The sequence below is a fragment of the Acanthopagrus latus genome, chromosome 10, assembly GCF_904848185.1.
Source record: "Acanthopagrus latus isolate v.2019 chromosome 10, fAcaLat1.1, whole genome shotgun sequence".
Taxonomy (NCBI): Eukaryota; Metazoa; Chordata; class Actinopteri; order Spariformes; family Sparidae; genus Acanthopagrus; species Acanthopagrus latus.
In genome coordinates, this window is record NC_051048.1 from 2,994,603 (window position 1) to 3,012,937 (window position 18,335).

Consider the following 18,335-nt stretch of genomic DNA (forward strand, 5'->3'; position numbering starts at 1 on the left):
TTCAGACTGACAGGTTGTGTTACGACAGCTGAGGACAGGAAGTGTCCTGATGTAAGAGTCAGAGCAGATAAACAGTAACAGGGTTGATGGAGGAAACGTTGTTCTTCTCCTTCATGTGTCGTCTTCTGGTGGATGTAGTTTCACTGCTGCGTGACCAGATGTTGTGTTGACAGTGTGAACGTGTTGTTCTCTTCTGTGTGTCAGACTTCACCTCAGATTTACACTGAGGTCACGTTAAAGACTAGAAGACACTAAGGAGATGAATGTATTTGTTTTTATTGTGTCAGATTCTTGAAAAATATAATCTGATGAATAAAAACAGTTATTACATCAAGAAATATTATTCATGACATTATAAAGCATCAAGAATTAGAAGCTTTATGAATATTTAAAGTCATCGAGTCATATTTAAAGTCATTTACACCACAACACAGTGACGTAGTCACACCGGCCAAAGTCTTTGATGAGCCCCTTCTTGTCTTAAGGGACTTTTGAAAGTTGCTATCAATATGATTGTAACTACAGTCATAAAATACATTGTATTGGCAGGTCAGGTGTCCCTGTACTCTAGTTCAGTATAAGGTGAATGTGGTCAGTGAGCAGCTGATACCTGGTGAAGCAGAGTCAATGTATCTCATTCTTCATGTCATTGTATGATTTCTAACAGAAATAACAAAGTCGTCTGTTCCAATCAATCGTCCTGTTGAGTGAACACATCAGCAGCTGCTCTCTGTAAATACTCTTTTTGGTAAAAGTCTGAACAGAGTCAGTGTTGATATTTCTCTCCACCCTCATCTACACACTTCAACATGTTTGTCTTTGTTTCTGATGCACATTTAGTAAAGTTATTTCATCAATTTTACCACTATAACATGAGCTGAATTAACAAGAAGGCCCAATAGTTAATAACCTGTTATAGACAGTGTTTCTCAGAGTTTATCAAGTTCATTTTAATGCAACAAGTGCAAAAATTAAATGTTTTTTTCATGGAGTCTGGTGACTTTTCCATGGACCGCGAGAAACCGTCTATATTAATTATCGTTTACTGTATTTGTAAAATGTGACATGTTTCCTGTCAGTGTGTTTGATTCTTTAATACATGAGGTGTAAATGTTGAAGTTCAGATGCTGGAGGTAACAAACTCTTCAGACACAGAAGCAGACAGACTCTGACAGAGAGGAGGCCACAAACTGACTCTTTTACACAGAAACACACACCTGAATGTTGAATTTACAAGAAAGTATCAACGATTCATGTGTGTCATAGTCTGCTTCCAGAGAAAGTCACCAGACTCCATAAAAAAATGCTTAATTTTGCCGTTTGTTGAATTAAAAGAAACTGTATAAACTATAAAATCAAAATACAGTGATGATAATTAATAGGTCAATTAAAATCATGTAGTTACATTTAAGGATAAATAAAACTTTAAATCAAACTTGTCTCCATGAGGAGAAAAGTGGAGTGTTTCCCATCATGCACTGTGTTCTGTGGAGAGAAGAGACACATGTGCAGCTTCTTTATGATTTAATCCTGATGCTTCACACACAGATGGATATATATGAGAGGAAGATGGAGAGGAGACAAACTGTGGTTTCACTCTGAAGCTGAGCAGGAAACTTTATACCACAACACAGTCAGAGAGTCACAACGGTCAAAGTCTGAATCGTGGTAAGGAATTATAAACCTTACACATATCTTTGTCTTATCTGTATAATGTAGGTGTGTTTGTAAAGTAATACCCATCTGTATAGTGTTGATGTGTTACTAAGGCAATACCCCACCTTGAATTTTCAGCTGTCTGACAGGATCTAACCAACAGCTAGTCATAAACAAGGACAGTGTAACATTTTCCAAAGCCACTTGAGGTTAAGTATTCATTCTGTAGATGATTGCTGGTTGCACAGGATAATCCATCAGGCTCTCACTTCTTTGTGTCATTTGGTGATCAATGGTCCATCTGATCGAACACTCCAGCAGCTCCTGTCTGTAAGTACTCTTGTTAATAGAAATCTGTTGGATCGGTCAGTGGAACATGTTTGTTTTTGATTCTGCTGCACATTAAGTAAAGTTCAGTCCTCAACACACTTGTTTGGACTTTGTGATCATGTAGTGAAGTTACATTGCAGCCATGAACTGTGTTAAGTGATGATTAATGTACGGTGTTCGCTGAACTGTGGGCAGTGGTTGAGATATATTTATTTAAGTCAGTGGAAACAAAGCAGGATTTCAGCGTCGATTAACTAAAAGTTTAACATCTTTTGTCTTTTCAGCTGTTTAAAAAGCATGAATTACTTTAATAATGTAGAAATATACAGACAGTTTACTGCTGACAAAAAGCCTCCAGGACGTCCTGATGAGATCATTTGTATATTAAAGTAACATAAGAGCTTATCTTCATGTTCTCGTATCACTTCTTGTCACCTTTGAACCAGTCAGCTGTGTGAGGGCCTTTATACAGAAACAGCTTCATTTATACTTTTAAACAGCGTTTGAAAAACCTAATAATTATGTTATTATCATTATGAGTCAGGGTCGAAGTAAAGCAACAGAGAAGACACTTAACATGTCTACAACAAATTCTAAAGAATAGGCACTTTCTTGTAAATTCAACATTAAACACAAACATTCAGGTGTTTCTGTGTAAAAGAGTCAGTTTGTGGCCTCCTCTCTGTCAGAGTCTGTCTGCTTCTGTGTCTGAAGAGTTTGTTACCTCCAGCATCTGAACTTCAACATTTACACCTCATGTATTAAAGAATCAAACACACTGACAGGAAACATGTCACATTTTACACATACAGTAAACAATGATTAATATAGACAGTTTCTCAGGGTCCGTGGAAAAAGTCACCAGAATACATTCAGAAAAACGCTCAATTTTGCCACTTGTAGCGTTCAGAGAATCTTCATAAACTCTGAGAAACTCTGTGTACAACATGTTATTGTAAGTGGGATTTCTTGTTAATTCGGCTCACAATACAGTGGTAATAATTAATAGGTCAATTAAAATTAGTTACATTTAAAGATGAATTCAGATCAAACTTGTTTCCATGAGGAGAAAAGTGGAGTGTTTCCCATCATCACCACAACACAGTCAGAGAGTCACACCGGTCAAAGCATTGGCCGAGGGTGCATGGATGAGGCTGGTGTACTTTTATTGTGACACCCATGATGTGGCTGTTGTGCAACTGCAATAAATCTCAGTCCAAACTGCAGTCTCACGGCAGTGATGAGGTGATAAATGCTTCTTGCTGTTAGTCAGAAGGTGATCACAGGTGAAGCAGGTTGAAAGTGTCACTGTCCTCATTTCATTGTATCATTTTTAACAGAAATAAGTGAGTCGTCTGTTCCAGTCAATCGTCCTGTTGAGTGATCACATCAGCAGCTGTTCTCTGTAAGTACTCTTGTTGAAGTCTAAACAGAGTTAGTGGTGATATTTCTCTCCACCTTCATCTACTCACTTCAACACACTCATTCATCAGTAGTGAGTCAAACAGTGAGCTGTGAGCTCCTGATGTCCTGTGTGACAGTGATGTGACAGTTGTCATTCGTCTACAGTTGACTCTGTTTTGTTTCTACTGAACTTTACCAACAGCTGCTGGACTTCAACATGTTTGTCTGTGATTCTGCTGCACATCTAGTAAAGTTCAGTCCTCAACAAAATGGTTTGGACTTTGTGTGTTTCAGCTTTCTTCTTTTGCAGGAAATTCCAACTGCACTCGTTCACTTTTTACTATCATCAAAGTCATCAGATATTATGATTGTTACTGAGAGCTGACAACAGCAACAGGAGCCTGTTTGTGTTTATTAGCAGTTCTTGTCTCATGACTTCATATGGAGACACTGTTTATATGTGTTTGTAATGTATCAGTGTTAAACAACATGTCACCATGTTCCAGATACACAACTTCCGTGTGTGTGTAGGAGCAGCGCTGGTTCTGCAGTGTTTCATGTGGCAGCTACATGTTGTTGTCTGCAGCTGAATCCACATGACATCATGTTTCCTGCTGATGGTGGACAGTTTGACCACTGGCGCCATCTTGTGTCAGAAGAACAACACAGCAGACTGAACTGTGATCACATGACTCTTCACCTCTGTCTCCTCTCACAGGGAGAAGATGATCTGCAGGATCCTGCTGCTCATCAGCCTCAACTGTGTCTGTGGTCAGTTTACAGCTTCACTTTCTGACTCTGTGATTCAATGAAGCAGTTAAAGTGGCCACATGTGAGCAAACAGCTGATGTTGATGAGCCTCTGCAGCTCTGAGACGTCACTAAACTGTCCACAGAAACATGGAGATGGAGTTTAAAGGCTGCCATGTTAAAGCTGTCAGTGTGTCTGCTCCTCACTTTCCCTCTCTGTCTCCTCAACAGGAACATTTGTAGTGAATGTGACACAGACGTCCTATCAGGCAGAGGAGAACCACAACATCACACTGGAATGGACGTTCACAACCACAGCTGACACTCCCACAGACTCACTTTATATCTTCTGTCAGATGAAAAGTAATCAGACAGTCTCAGTCTTGTTTGAAATACGAGGAGGTGTTGAGGTCCCAGAGTCTCGGGATCAACAGTTTGTAGGACGAGTCCAGTGGGACAAAGACGTCCTCAGAGACGGACGACTCAGACTTCATGTGTCCAGACTCAGGACTGAGGACTCAGGACAGTACCTGTGTGATGTGAGGACAAACTATGGTGTGGACTTTGGTGATTGTTGGCTCAACGTCTCTGGTAAGTTGGTAGAAGAAGAAGAGTAGAAGTCAGTAGAACGTTTTTGGATCAAAAAGAACGTGAAGAAAAGTTTTGAGGACGACCACAATCCTTCACTTCATTCTCACAGTATCTGAGAAATGTGTCACAGCTTCATCTGTTCTGTTGTTTGGGTCTCTTTACAGCAGTGAGAGATCAACCAGAACCTGAGACATCCAAGCCAGCAAGTCGAGGAATGATCGTCCTCTACTGTGTTCTGGGACTGACAGCAGCAGCTGTCGTTGTCTTTACAGTTTATAAACTGATTGTCAAATTCGGTAAAATTTAGCCGACTCTGAACAGATAGAAATGTTGTGACATGGATCAGCTGATCAGAACGATGCCACAGAGAAACTGGCTGAAATCAAAGCTAAAGATGGTTCAACCAAATATATGGGACTTTATTTGGGCCATACAGAATGTTATGTTTATATTTTTTCTACATGATGTATTAATTTAATAGGTAAATATGACATTATTATTCATATCTCATCCACTGGAGTCCTGCAGGGTGTCACGAGGCTTCAGGTGAACTGATGTGCTTGTTTCATGATTTTCCAGGACATACAGGAAGTGATGTCATCATATATTGTATCTTAACATTTTGTAAATAATCCTTTTTATATAAAAAGTATATTGTATGACACATGAAACCTCTTTATATACTGTTTCTGTTATGTATTTTGTTCCATGTATTTCATCATGTTCTCTTTGTTCTGTTTGAAAAGCTGTGATTTGTTAAAGATAAAGGATTTCTGCTTTATTCAGGAGAGTCTGCTTGTTGTTGTTCCTGCAGACATCTAACATGAGAGTGGAATGATCCTCAGCTGCAGTCATGGATTAATGTCAGCAGGAGGCTCCAGTGGTCACCAACCTGTGACAACATGTGGATCAGCTGCTGCAGAGAAGATCAGATAAATTTGTTTTATGCCTAAATAAAGTTCATACATTTACTGGAAGCTTCTGTCAGTACAGAGTGTGGCTGCCATGTGAGTAATCAGATGCAAAACAAGGGCACGACTTTTTTTTTTTTCCCTGAGAGAATCAGGCAGCAGAGAAACGAGAACTGAAGGGAGGATGTTCTCCTGCCTTTCATGGACCAACTTCTCAATCTTTCTTTCAAAACCTGACAGTTGCATGTTTTCACAACGACTTTTCTGAGGTGACGCAAGTGACCGTAACATCCTGGAGACACTCGTACAGCCTCCACTAGATGTAAAGAAGCACAAGAACTAACTGTGATGATGTGAATTCATATCAGCAGTGCAGCCTGAATTAAATCTGTGTTGGGTGATGTGAATCAGGATGTAGGCTGGATGTTGCAGTAGTCAGCTGATTACTGCATCAACAGCCAACATGTCACATGTATTTTGCAGCCTATGAAGAGGAAACACGATGTTTAGTTTAATTTACAATTTACACAAACTGACTGTCAGATTCTGTGAGAGAGACGAGCTGAACACGTCTTTATCTGGAGACCAAGAGAAGGAAGGAGGACGACACAATGTGAGACTGATCGCTTTGACATAGTTAAAATTTGTTTATTTCCTCTCTGCTTTTGCAGAAACAGTTAAATATTGTGCAGCAGGACGCTGCTGGGGCCCGTTCAGACGGCTCCGTTACACAAGTCCCCTTGGCAGCACTGTAAGGGGGGGTGACATGCAGAACTGTCAAAGCAGCCTTTGGCGATGACACCTGCAGGACACGATGGAAACACCTCAGTTTGAAAAACCACAACACAATCTGTCAGAGCAGAGACTCATGATGTGGGAGGTAGACTCACCGCCCAGAGATAAGGTGGAGCAGCTGTCCCAGACGGGGGGGCAGGTTTCAATATCTGTGCAGGCTTTAGGGTCTGTGGTTTCACACGTGTAGCATCGCAGTCCACATGCTGCGTGAAAAACACAGAGTAGAAGTGTCACATGTGTGGGACATACAGGTATGAGTGATATAAGTTAAATAAAACTGGAAAGTCTTGTGTATGTTAGTGTTGTTGAAGCTGACATGTGTAAATCAGAGTCTGAGAAAAAAAAAAGGCATTTAAAGGAGCCCTATTCTAATATTTACAACATTAACAAGGTAATAAAACATGTATAACATGTCCCGGATTAACAAGAAGGCCCAAATATTTAAGAATGTCTGCAGATCGTGTGTCATGAAGTTTATACGCTTTCTCTTAATGCCAAAATCCGTAAAATTGAGCGTTTTTTGAATGGAGTTTGGTGACTTTCTCAACTTTATCCAAAGTTGTTAAATTTCTCCTCATTACGTGCCAAATCTTAAAACTAGTGATTTGTTAAAGGAGTCTGGGATGTTTCTGTTACTAGTGACTTTCACATATAGCAGCTCACTTCTTGCAACAATCGTGTCGGAAGATCACAACCACAGTTATTTTATCTAAATATGAAAAGTTCTGAAGCCCACAGCCCAGAGAGAGAGAGACTAACATGGCTTGTAATTCCTCCTGAAAACACATTTCTTTTACATTTCATGAATCAGACGTACCTGTAGACACAGTCAGCATCAGGACCAGAACTCCACAAAGCTGCATCGTGACCGGAGAGAACACTTTCAAACCACTCTGAGAGAAGTGACCTGGAGAGTAGAAGTGCTTCTGCCTTATATGCACCAACCTCACAACCTTCTCTCAAAGCCTGACAGTTAGATTTCTTCACAACAGCTTACAAGCTTACAAAAGTGACCTTATTATCCTGGAGACACTCGTACATTGCAGTAGTCCACTGATTGCAACATCAACTTCCGACATTTCACATTCATGCTGCAACCCATGAACACGGTGCACATCCATGTTCCCAGTCTGCAGCTACTGTCAGTCTGTGTGTAAACAGAGCTCCGGTCAGTCGGGGAGAGTTCAGTGGAGTCACATTTTTTGGGGGGAAGTCAGAAATTTCTGTGACATCAGCTCTTGATAATCACACGAGAGAGGCGAGCTGAACTCATCTTTATTTGGAAACCACGGGGTGCAGGGAGGCTCGGTGTGAACTTCTGACTCGTGGTTGAACTTTTTTTTGAACATACTCTGAACTTGATGTCCAGAGTGAAGATGTGAGTCGGGTTGTGCAACATGTGGAGAGGACGGCAAACCTGAGGACCAATTTGTAGAAAGAAATGACTTTTATTCACCAAGCAAAACCAAAATCTACGAGAGTCTGGAGAGAAAGGTCGAGCGGTCGTCTGGGCTGAGAGACAAACAGGTTCTCTTCACCTGTCGAGGAGCACCTGAGAGGAGTGAATCCAGACACTGACATGTTGTTCGGTTAGAACCTGAACTGCTGTGTTTCCTCTACAGGTCATTTTCTGACTGATGGAGCACAAACTGTGAAATATTGGGTGTTTTGAGCCAAAGAACATGCTAATGTTTATTTTGTGGTGACACACGGGACAGGATGACCTCACCTGGTACGCAACAAACAAGCCGTAATATTAGAGACACAGTACAGTGTGAGGAAAACCCCTGATACAACCTGTCCTCTTCCATCCATCCATCAAAAAAATGTATTAAATTGATTTATATTTGTGCCTTATTTCAACTCATCCCCCGACATCAGCCGCCACGGCCGACAACAACAACAACAATAGAAACAACAGCAACCAGGAGATCATCCAGGAGATACAAATGCTGCAGTGTTGATTAGTGAAGTTTATAAATTCATTTTATTAAGTAAAATATTTACTATATCATCAGAAGTGAAATGTAAAGCCGATGACACAAATACAAACAGGTGAGTGAGTAAAGAGCTCCCTCTGCTGGTCACTCTCCTTAATAACAGGGATGACACAATAACACTGGTCACACAATAAAAAAACAAAACAACAGTGAATAAGATTATAAATGTAACGAACAAAAATAAAACAGTAATATGAGGATCCTTTAAATCCTTTAAAACAGTGCTTTTCACAGCAAAGTCACAGTGCTTGAACCAAGATTGAAACATACGATTTGAGGCGAATAAAATGATCAGAAAGAAATGAACCTCCCTGACAACACCAGTTGTATGGGAAGTGATTTAAAAGACGTCACTGAAAATAGAAACTCACATTTCAAACGATTTATCCATTATTTGATCTAAAAACGTTATAACACCGCTTTCTGATGGATCACAAGTAAAAACAAGATAACAGATTCAAAATATTTGATAACATATTAGCTAACGTTAGCATTCAACCACTTCCTGGCTAATACTGTTGTTTGACAGCGTCACACCATTCGATGGGAAAAGGCTTGAATTAATTCTGACATATCAACAAACATTTCTTTGAGCCTGGATGTGAGACACACTGGATGTAATCAACGTTAGCCACCAAGGGGTTGAATGCTAACATTAGCAGCTATGAACAGCTGTAATATCTGACAGTTTGACAGATTTGCTTTGTTTATATAACTCACAACTGAGAACACAGAGACGTGACACTATCACAGCATTCAAGCTTCCCACTAAGAGCAACGTCTGAAGAAAACAGCCGCCGCCAAACACGTAGTGGGACCAACACTGTTAAAACCGCTTTAAGAAATTCTGGCAGATAGAATTAGAAAGACAGCGTGCAGTAATGTGCTTTAAAGTGCAGAGTGAAAGGGGTTGAAATGCAAAAGGTTGAAAAAAACACATTTCACAGAGTGAGTTCACGTCTATACGAGGTAGATTTTAAACAGTTATCACAGTTTGTTTGTGAAGCATCAAATTTGTTGCTATGGTTACCTGCTGGTGTGTTTAATGTGTCTTGATATACAGTTTTATTACTTGCAAGCCAATGGGAAACAAGTATTTTCCATGTCCATGGTATGACTTTTGTCTCCAATCCTTCTTGGCTGAGCTGTAACTTTTGCTGTGACTCTTCTCTGACACAATAATCTAATGAATGTACAGGAGTGAATGAATAACAAGGTATAAAGCGAACAACACAGCTACCAATCCCGGCATCAGAATCAGTACAGTAAAGACGTCGATCCCTCCTCGTCTCACTGTGTTGAGTCTCTCAGGTTTTTCTGTGTTGGGTCTCTCAGTTTTGGGCCAATCCCTCGCTGCTGTAAAGAGACAAATCTGTGTCAGTCACATGAAGAAAAACATTTTACTGCAATACAAAACAAAATATCATCAACAGATGAAGTTACGGTTGTTTTGTTGGCAACAAAACCAGAATTTTTTAATGAGAAGTCAGGACATTGACAGTCATGTTTTTGGCAATATAATTGTGATATTTTTAATGAGAAGTCAGGACGTTTCCACTGAGTTTGTGGCAACAAAACTGGACATTTTTGACAAAAACAAAAGGTTGTAACACATTTCCAAGATATAGCAAGAAGAAGGTAGAAAGACAGTTGATTATGGTTATAAGCAGCACTTTCCTTCCCAGGTATCCCAAAGAGGCTCTGATGAGGGTTATGTTGTTTCATTTTTTACTGTCTGCTGGCAACAGATATCTCCATCTGTTCCATATGTGATCAGATACATTTGACAACGTGACTTGACTCACCAGTGATTTTGAGTGAGAACTGTGAGACCTTCCTGCCAGATCCAGTGGCCATCCTGCAGAGGTACAGGCCCGAGTCTTCAGTCCTGACTCTGGACACATGAAGTCTGACCCGTCCTGTTCTGAGAGCGTCTCTGTCGCACTGAACCCGTCCTGAGAACTGCTCGTGCTGAGGCTCGTCAACGCTGTTGTCCAGGTGATAAAACACCTTCAGCCCCGGCACGGACACACAGTGGATCTTCAGCGAGGGGACGGAGATGTTGGGTTCAGACGAGAAGCGCCACTCCGCTGTGATGTTGTGGTTCTCCTCCGTCTGATAGACTGGACCTGAGTAACGAGGCTGGAGCATTCCTGAGAGGAGGAAAAACAGAACTGAGATTAAAAGTTGTTTGGTTCTGACTAAAACCTGTTGGCTGAGAGTGTATTTTGTCTTTTCTCTACATGGATGATAAAGTGAAGGTATGAACTAACCACAGGAGGCCAGATAGAAGAACAGCAGGATCCTGCAGATCATCTTCTCCAAGTGAGAGGAGACAGACCTGAGAGACGTGATCAAGTTCAGTCCTCACATACAACCATCAACCACCAGATGTTTTGGATTTCAAGACATAATCGAGTGTTTTAAATGAGAAGTCAAGATATTAATTCAGTCATGTTTGTTGCAACAAAACCTGATTTTATTGATGAGAAATCAGGACATTTCCAGATGTTTCTGTCGCGATAAAATGTGGCTGTTTTTGTTGAGATATCAGGATGTTTTCCTGATATTATTGTGCCAACAAAACTGTAATATGTATGGCAAAACGGCTGGATATTTGCAGCGTATTTTCCGAACCCTAATCAGGTGTCAAGCTGGTGACCACTGTTCATAACTGTGCTTTCACATTTACACTTTTTAAACCACTGGATAGTTAAAACAACACATCAGGACATTTCCAGCTGTTCATGGGGCACAAAACCAGTTTTTTTGTTTGTCTCAAAACATGATTTGAATCCTAACACTGTCACAACATGTTTTGATGACAAGCGTTCCAGCTAAAACAGGAACTTTCCTATTTAAAGGTATGTTGAACCTGTCTGCATTTAAATCCCTAAAACAACTTGAACTTTCCTACATATTTTGTTGAGCTGTGTTCTTACATCATCCTACATGATTTCATCAGTGTTCAAACCAGAGAAACCTGTCAGGTTGTTCAAGTACACAGAGTATTTCATTTTCTCGCCTGTGGCTATAACATGCAGGAGAGCGTTCAGAGAGGAAGGAAGTCACGCGATCACCAAAGACTTAGATGGAAAGAAGGTAATGTTCAGTCAACGTTTATAAAAGAGCCGCTAAAGCATTTTTACTGCCAGGATTACCTTTAGATGCAGATGGTGGTAAGATCCCTGTAAAATTCTCTGAGTAGTAAAAAACAAAATTATCTCATGAAGCCATTCAAAAAAAAAAAAAATCCATAAAAAATGAAGGGAAGTTTACATGACAGGATCCGAAACAGAAGAAAGTCTTGACAGAACTTGAACAACGCGTAAAATCAAATAAAACCGAACTCAAAAGTTAATCCACAGAGAAAACTCCTCGTGCAGCCGGAGAACAGACGAGCTCTGCATCAGTCACGTCTCCACAGGCTGGAGGAGGAGATGTTATTGTCACGTGCTGCAGTGACGTAGTTCTGTTTACAACCAGAGCAGAGACACCGGAAGCCTCCTCGCTCCTCCCTCCTGTCTGAGGAGCTTCTTTACTTCACCTTTCTATTACATACCTGTGGTTGAATATGAGGCTTAAACATTTTTATTGTTATAATGCAGCAGGAAGACACATTCTGTTTACTTTCACTTTCACAGGTCAGGCCATGTGACTAACCCCTCCTCCCCCCTCCTGACAGCAACCAGCTGATGCAACACGCACCAGATAAACCCACCTACTTCCTGCTGCTGCTGTGCAGCGAAGCAGCGCGTGACTATAAAGTAAAACACAACAGATTTTGACTTTGTTAATCACAGGAGTTATGACTCTTCTGTCTGTAAGACTTTAATATCACAGAGTTAGAGGCTGTGAAGAAGTTAAAGAATCATCAGCAACACGGGCACAATAACTTTACACTTTATTTACACAAATTAATGGACATTTTTATATTATTTTCTTGCATCAGTTTCCTGAAAAGAAATCGTAAAAAGAAAAATATAAAACAGGAATGTTCTGACATAAATATACACAGTGTTCACGACAGTATATACAAGGAAATTAGCTCATTCACTTATAGAACTTCGGCATGAAAAGTTGTGTTAATACACAAATAGTCTGCAAGAAAAGAAAAGAGATAAATTAAATATTTAAACACAATATAACACTGGTCGGCACCACCTGTTTATTTCTACTCTTCTATCAAGTGGTTCAATGATGAGAAAAGAAAAAGTATATATTTACAGATATTTATATAAATATACTGGCCGTATTTCACTTCTATATCTCTTTAAAACAACAACAGTGCGTCGGGACTGTATTTATTACAATCACGTTCATCGATGTGAACATGAAATTGATGGTTTTCATGCTCGATATCACTGATTTTATTTTGCACAAGCTGCAGATTAAAGTTGTGTTCTGATAGTCATCATCTTATCACGATGCTTTATCTCAGTGGTGCAAACGTTTAGACAACACGCTGATAAACACTCAGTTAAGAATCGTGTTTTCACAGATTGGACATTAGAACCACCTCGTTGGGGTTCGAAAAACATCACTGTTTGGCTTAAAATACATATTTGGGTGGAAACTGTACAGAGGCCTCGTTAAAAATACAAACCTGGCAGTGAAATTTACTCAGGCTGGTCATCACAAACTTTGGCAGGAAGTTGTCTTCTTATTCTCTTTTAAAGGTGTCACATTCTCAAATGTTGAGATGCCACTCCCAATCCTCAAAATATATGCAGTGGTTTCACTCTTCTCAGTGCAGAAAAACAGACTGAAACTGTTGAGTCTTATCTACTGTAACTCCACCACCATGTCCTACACCTCCTCATATGAAAACCAGGTCATCAACACGTGACACATGAGAAGTCGGACGAATCTTTTGTTTGCAGGAATGTTAATGTACTGACAAAAACCCACGTCTGACGCATGTTAGCGACGTTCGCCTGCAGGTGAGCTCGCTCCTGTCTGTTCATCTCCAGCACTATCAGCAGTGCTCTCCTCAGATCTACACATCCAATCAACAATAGAGGGTAAAAGTCTTGAGATAAAGACGTCGTATCTGCGTCAGAGCTCTCTCTCGCTTATTTCCTGCAAAACAGATTCTTTATTACGGTGTTAAATACGGCTACTGAGCGACTGCTTTTATGGAGCAGCCAAGATACCAGACCTCATCACAAACTAACCGTCTACACTCCAAAGAGAGCAGGACGACAGCCGGACGAGGAGAGTCAGACTCTGTGTTGATAACATCGATGCTTGGTGCTCACATGCAGTCAAAGCCGATGGACAGAGTTTTCTGTCGACCACGTTATCTTCATCTTGTTGCTGCTGTTTACTTCCACCCTGACGCAGATCCAACAGATGCAGCTCATGCTTACTATGTTCTACATACATAAACTGTATATCTGTAAATTTGTGTTGCATGAAGATGTTTACAAATTGTAGTTAGGTTATATAACCCTGTTGTATAATGAGGAACAAGTTACTGTACACTCTTGAGAAGATGTTTTGGGTGAGATATTTGTCCAGCTATGCCGTCCTGGAAAGTTTGGACCTGTGCTACAAATCATTCAGGGCAGTGAAAGTGTTTCAGAACCATCCATGTAAAAGTGACGTACAAGTCAGCAACATGTGGACATAAACCTGCGCCTGCGCAAGTCATCCAGTTTAACAAGAATAAAGAAAATATGCATCTGAGATGATGCTTTGCTACAACTGTTGGGCTTCTGGGTCCTACTTGTTTCACTTCAGGTAGAGCGACATGATGAAGTCCAGTGACAGACAGTCAGTCCAGCTGCTGCTGCTGCTGCCAGTCCCAGTCCAACAAACAGGCCAATCCTGCCCCGACTCTCTGGCTTTGGCTTTGGTTTTGGTTCTGGTTCTGGTATCAGGGGTTTGGACGTCACAGTGGCTTCTGTAAAGAGCATTAACAGTGTGTGTGTGAGCTGTGCTATATATGTTTTAATTGACCAGATGACTTTAAACTGTTCCACGTGACACTGATCTCGACTTACCAGTGATGTTAAATGAGAACTGTGAGACCTTCCTGCCAGATCCAGTGGCCATCCTGCAGAGGTACAGGCCCGAGTCTTCGGTCCTGACTCTGGACACATGAAGTCTGACCCGTCCTGTTCTGAGAGCGTCTTTGTCGCACTGAACCCGTCCTGAGAACTGCTCGTGCTGAGGCTCGTCAACGCTGTTGTCCAGGTGGTAAAACACCTTCAGCCCCCGCACGAACACACAGTGGATCTTCAGCGAGGGGACGGAGATGTTGGGTTTGGACGAGAAGCGCCACTCTGCTGTGATGTTGTGGTTCTCCTCCGACTGATAGACTGGACCTGAGTAACGAGGCTTATACAGTCCTGAGAGGAAGAAAAACAGAGAGATGAAATAAGATGTGGTGATCATCAGGATGCACTTTTCAACCAATCAGCTACTTTTTAAGGTTTAATTCATAAGACCAGTAGATTTCAGTATGTGTGGTCAAACAATCATGTTGTGCACGCGACACAGCTGCAGGGAGATAAAGAAACTAAAGTAAACTCGACATAACAAAACAAAAGACACAAGAGCGTTGCGTGTGCTCAGAGGAATGATAATGTAAGTGAGTCATAAATACACTAATATGACGCATATCATGCGCATTACTCATCCACCTTAACTCCAGCTTCATACAAAGGTCAAGTCCAAGCCAACAGGAGCTCCTCTCTCCCACAGAAAACACTGCTCCTGAACGCCTCCTCAGTAGTGAATTCCTTGAGTTTGTGATTCACACATTTTATCACCAAGTGACACAGTTACATAATTTATGCCTCACTGCATGTTTGGCCTGTTGATGAATTGATTCATGTGTCCATTCATGTGTAAGGTATGTCTGAGCTGATCAATCAGAGCAGGCTCAGGCCTTAAAGAGACAGTAGCCAGTACAAGTTAACTGATGTGCCACCTTTCCATCTGTCCATAGTTGAGTCGTCGCTTAGTTTGAAAGACAAACACAAGACTAACTGATGTTTATGGCGTCCAAGGCCTGTCAACTGCCTGATCGTAAATGCAACAAATCCATGAGAATTCATACCAGATACCGGATAAGACTTTTAAAAACTAGTTTTAAAGGATGTGGTCTGATTGGGTTTGTGATCTGCTGTCTGTGATGATGAGCCTCTTGGAAAGTCTTACAAAAAGGTGAGGACCCCAAATGTACACATGGTGGCAGGCAGGTTAGGAACAGAAGGCCAGCTTTAATAAAGTGAGCCAGAGCAGAGAAGTCAAAAGTCAAATGGATCAAGAAACAAAAAAAAAAAACACACAAAGCAGGCAGATAAAGAAGTACAACAGCTGAAAAAACAAACCAGATAAGTGGTAAACACAACTGACAAAGCGAGAGGGAAAGACTTAACAACAGAGTGATGACTGACTGAACACAGGTGAGCCGAGAAAACAAAGAGAGGAAAACAGAGCCAGGTGAAACTTATCAGGACATCACAGCATGACACACACTGACACCAACATCAGGACACAAACTCGTCTCCTGACAATGTCAACAAGTTTCCTTCAACTTTTCTCTGCAGTGTAATAAAGTGAAGCTGTAAACTGACCACAGACACAGTTGAGGCTGATGAGCAGCAGGATCCTGCAGATCATCTTCTCCCTGTGAGAGGAGACAGATATGCAGATATTCAGCTGGTGTGCTATCATGCATGAAAGCTCATCCTCTATGTTAAGGTCCGAGTGTGACTTACCAGCAGAGTCACTTCTCCCCAACATAAACTCAGACGTCCTCTGTCTGTGAAAAACTTCCAGAATGATCCTTTTCCTCAATCCTCCATCAGAATGAGCCTGTCCTCCAGCTGCTCCTGCTCCTCCTGCCTCTGTTAAATCATTTGTCTCATCTGCAGACGTGCAGTTGCATGTTTTCCTTCTCTTGTTGCAGCTGAAGAGCCGCCCTGTCGACTGCCGTTAGACCAGTTTACCTTAGACGTGACGACATCTGTGGGACGGGTAGTTTCACAGAAAACTACTATTTTATGCGGCAGTATGTACAAAATGTGTTTGTACATCAGATATGTTACACAGATATGATAAAAGAGTGTAAACAGTTTAACTTCTATTCACAATTTATATTTTAAGAAATACATCTTTATTTACAAGGAAAACAGCTGTCGAATCAGTTTTTCTCTCTGAATTGGATCATATAGATGTAATTTACTAAACTCAAACTAGAGGTGTTCTTTGCTTTTGAGCTTTTTTCACTTTGTTTTTTAAAAAGTTTAGAAAAACTGCCCGGAATTTGCCTAAAAAAACACCTCATTAACACTACAAGGGTCAACTGTATATCATAATTGTTCTCACTATTTTGCAATTTTAACATTGTTGAATTTATGCCATGTTTTCAAAATGTTTTCATCCTGTGATTTTTGTTCTTATCAGCTTTATCGTATACCTGTATTGTCTCTCTCAACAGGTTCTCTGAGGATTTAGATAAATACAAGTGTGTTGCAGGATATAGATTCTTATCAGCCGACACAATAACAGGTAACTACCTGACTCTTGTGGCTGATACTGGTAAAAGAAATCAACATTTTTATGCTTTTTCATGCATACCTGAATGCAAGAAAGGCTAAAATGTGGTGAGCAAAGATGGTTTGATTGTTGTTCTTCTTCTCTGTTTTTTATTGGCTGCACAGAACACAATTTTACACAAATTTCTTTATCTGCAGCTGATCAGTAATGTACATTTTCCCTTAAAATAAATGAATGAATGGAAAATATAACAATATATTGCCATTGGTTCCAAAACACATGCGTCATTCCAGCGTGATCAAAATGCATTTTCAAATTATTGCAACATATTGTTTAAATGTCAGTCAACACAGCTGCACAAATGCTTCAGATGACGTATTTAAATTCCTCTCCGTGGTGTGAACTTACTACTGAATGAGAGATCTGCCAAATAAAACATCAGTGGGTTGTTCCCACCTCTACATGATCTTGCAGGTACTTTCTCTCTCTCGCAGCAGCAGCAGGAGATAATAACTGTGACGGAAAGTTCCCATGAAGCCAAAAGTCAGAATGACTCAGCTCTGGAGCAAAGGTGATGAGAGCAGGTGTGTGGGGGTGTGCATGTTCAGCAGTAGGTGACTGTAGGTAACAGGAAGCTGCACAACGTGTTTCAAATATGTTTAACACCTTCTGTTCCAGTGTAGCACCCACCTGACGGAGATATGTGAGCTCCGGCTCCTGCGTGGAAAAAAAACCCCTCCACCTGACCAGCAGACAAAAAGACACAGGTGTGAAGAAGGAGAAGGACTAACAGCACCTCCTTCACCGTGAATCAGGTTTCAAATCAGAGACGGAGCCTTGGAGGAAGCTTTTATAACGTGATGAGGTCCTGCCTCTTGGATACGGTTACCTGACAGCAAAACACGATAAACAATAACAATGAACAATCAAACATGACTTCCTGTAGTAGAGGAGAAGGTCAGGTGAAGAGAACTCCACCCATTTAAATTGGTGAGTACGGTGTAAGACATGCGTCACTCGGGTTAGGGTTTTTTTTTATCCACATGACATTAATGGTTCCGCCATCAACTGTAAGGTTCCCACAACAACAGGGAGTTTGTTTGATCCTGTTTATCCTTCATGGTCTCTACCATGAGAGGCTCAGATATACAAAACAAGTCAATTAACTCAGTTTTCAAGGGAGTGTATATGATGTTTTCATAGAACTGAATGACGTAACAGTAGCTGAAGAGGACTTTGGACTTGATCTGCCTCCAGCTGTTGGCCTCATGGTACCTGATCCACAACATGTGATCGTTAGCACTGTCTAGTGGCCACAGATGGAACTGCATGTTGAGTTTGACAACTTTGTGTCACGTATGAATCAATAAAACACTCAGGAAACC

General features: G+C 40.9%; 3 protein-coding genes and 1 long non-coding RNA gene across 8 annotated transcripts; 1 reads left to right on the top strand and 3 right to left on the bottom strand.

Moving 5' to 3' along the window:
• Nucleotides 1-6,255: 6,255 nt before the first annotated feature.
• Nucleotides 6,256-7,454, bottom strand: LOC119027039 (CD59 glycoprotein-like). The gene is made up of 3 exons (XM_037111855.1): nucleotides 7,254-7,454; nucleotides 6,532-6,639; nucleotides 6,256-6,443 (listed from the first exon to the last, which is right to left on the bottom strand). Exons 1-3 carry the CDS (start codon nucleotides 7,297-7,299, stop codon nucleotides 6,355-6,357), a joined length of 243 nt encoding a protein of 80 aa, XP_036967750.1. The 5' UTR covers nucleotides 7,300-7,454; the 3' UTR covers nucleotides 6,256-6,354.
• Nucleotides 7,455-8,396: 942 nt separating this feature from the next.
• LOC119027031 (programmed cell death 1 ligand 1-like) lies at nucleotides 8,397-11,927 on the bottom strand. Of its 4 annotated transcripts, XM_037111842.1 has the most exons (5): nucleotides 11,716-11,909; nucleotides 11,598-11,636; nucleotides 10,710-10,777; nucleotides 10,242-10,589; nucleotides 8,397-9,792 (listed from the first exon to the last, which is right to left on the bottom strand). In XM_037111842.1, exons 3-5 carry the CDS (start codon nucleotides 10,750-10,752, stop codon nucleotides 9,620-9,622), a joined length of 564 nt encoding a protein of 187 aa, XP_036967737.1. In that variant the 5' UTR covers nucleotides 10,753-10,777; nucleotides 11,598-11,636; nucleotides 11,716-11,909; the 3' UTR covers nucleotides 8,397-9,619. The 4 variants fall into 4 exon arrangements, with proteins under 4 accessions (XP_036967737.1, XP_036967735.1, XP_036967734.1 ...); XM_037111840.1 differs by lacking the exon at nucleotides 11,598-11,636 and having other exon boundaries at nucleotides 8,397-9,789; nucleotides 11,716-11,927; XM_037111839.1 differs by lacking the exon at nucleotides 11,598-11,636 and having other exon boundaries at nucleotides 11,716-11,908.
• A 398-nt stretch (nucleotides 11,928-12,325) lies between these two features.
• Nucleotides 12,326-16,622, bottom strand: LOC119027034 (programmed cell death 1 ligand 1-like). The gene is made up of 4 exons (XM_037111849.1): nucleotides 16,170-16,622; nucleotides 16,026-16,078; nucleotides 14,445-14,792; nucleotides 12,326-14,344 (listed from the first exon to the last, which is right to left on the bottom strand). The coding sequence occupies exons 2-4, from the start codon at nucleotides 16,069-16,071 to the stop codon at nucleotides 14,178-14,180; spliced, it is 561 nt and encodes a 186-aa protein (XP_036967744.1). The 5' UTR covers nucleotides 16,072-16,078; nucleotides 16,170-16,622; the 3' UTR covers nucleotides 12,326-14,177.
• On the top strand, nucleotides 16,328-18,334 carry LOC119027047. 2 transcript variants are annotated; one of them, XR_005077286.1, is made up of 4 exons: nucleotides 16,328-16,462; nucleotides 16,892-16,962; nucleotides 17,425-17,940; nucleotides 18,154-18,334. It is a non-coding gene; the product is annotated as an uncharacterized LOC119027047 (long non-coding RNA). The 2 variants fall into 2 exon arrangements; XR_005077285.1 differs by lacking the exon at nucleotides 16,328-16,462 and having other exon boundaries at nucleotides 16,773-17,534; nucleotides 17,629-17,940.
• The last annotated feature ends 1 nt before the right edge of the window (nucleotide 18,335 follows it).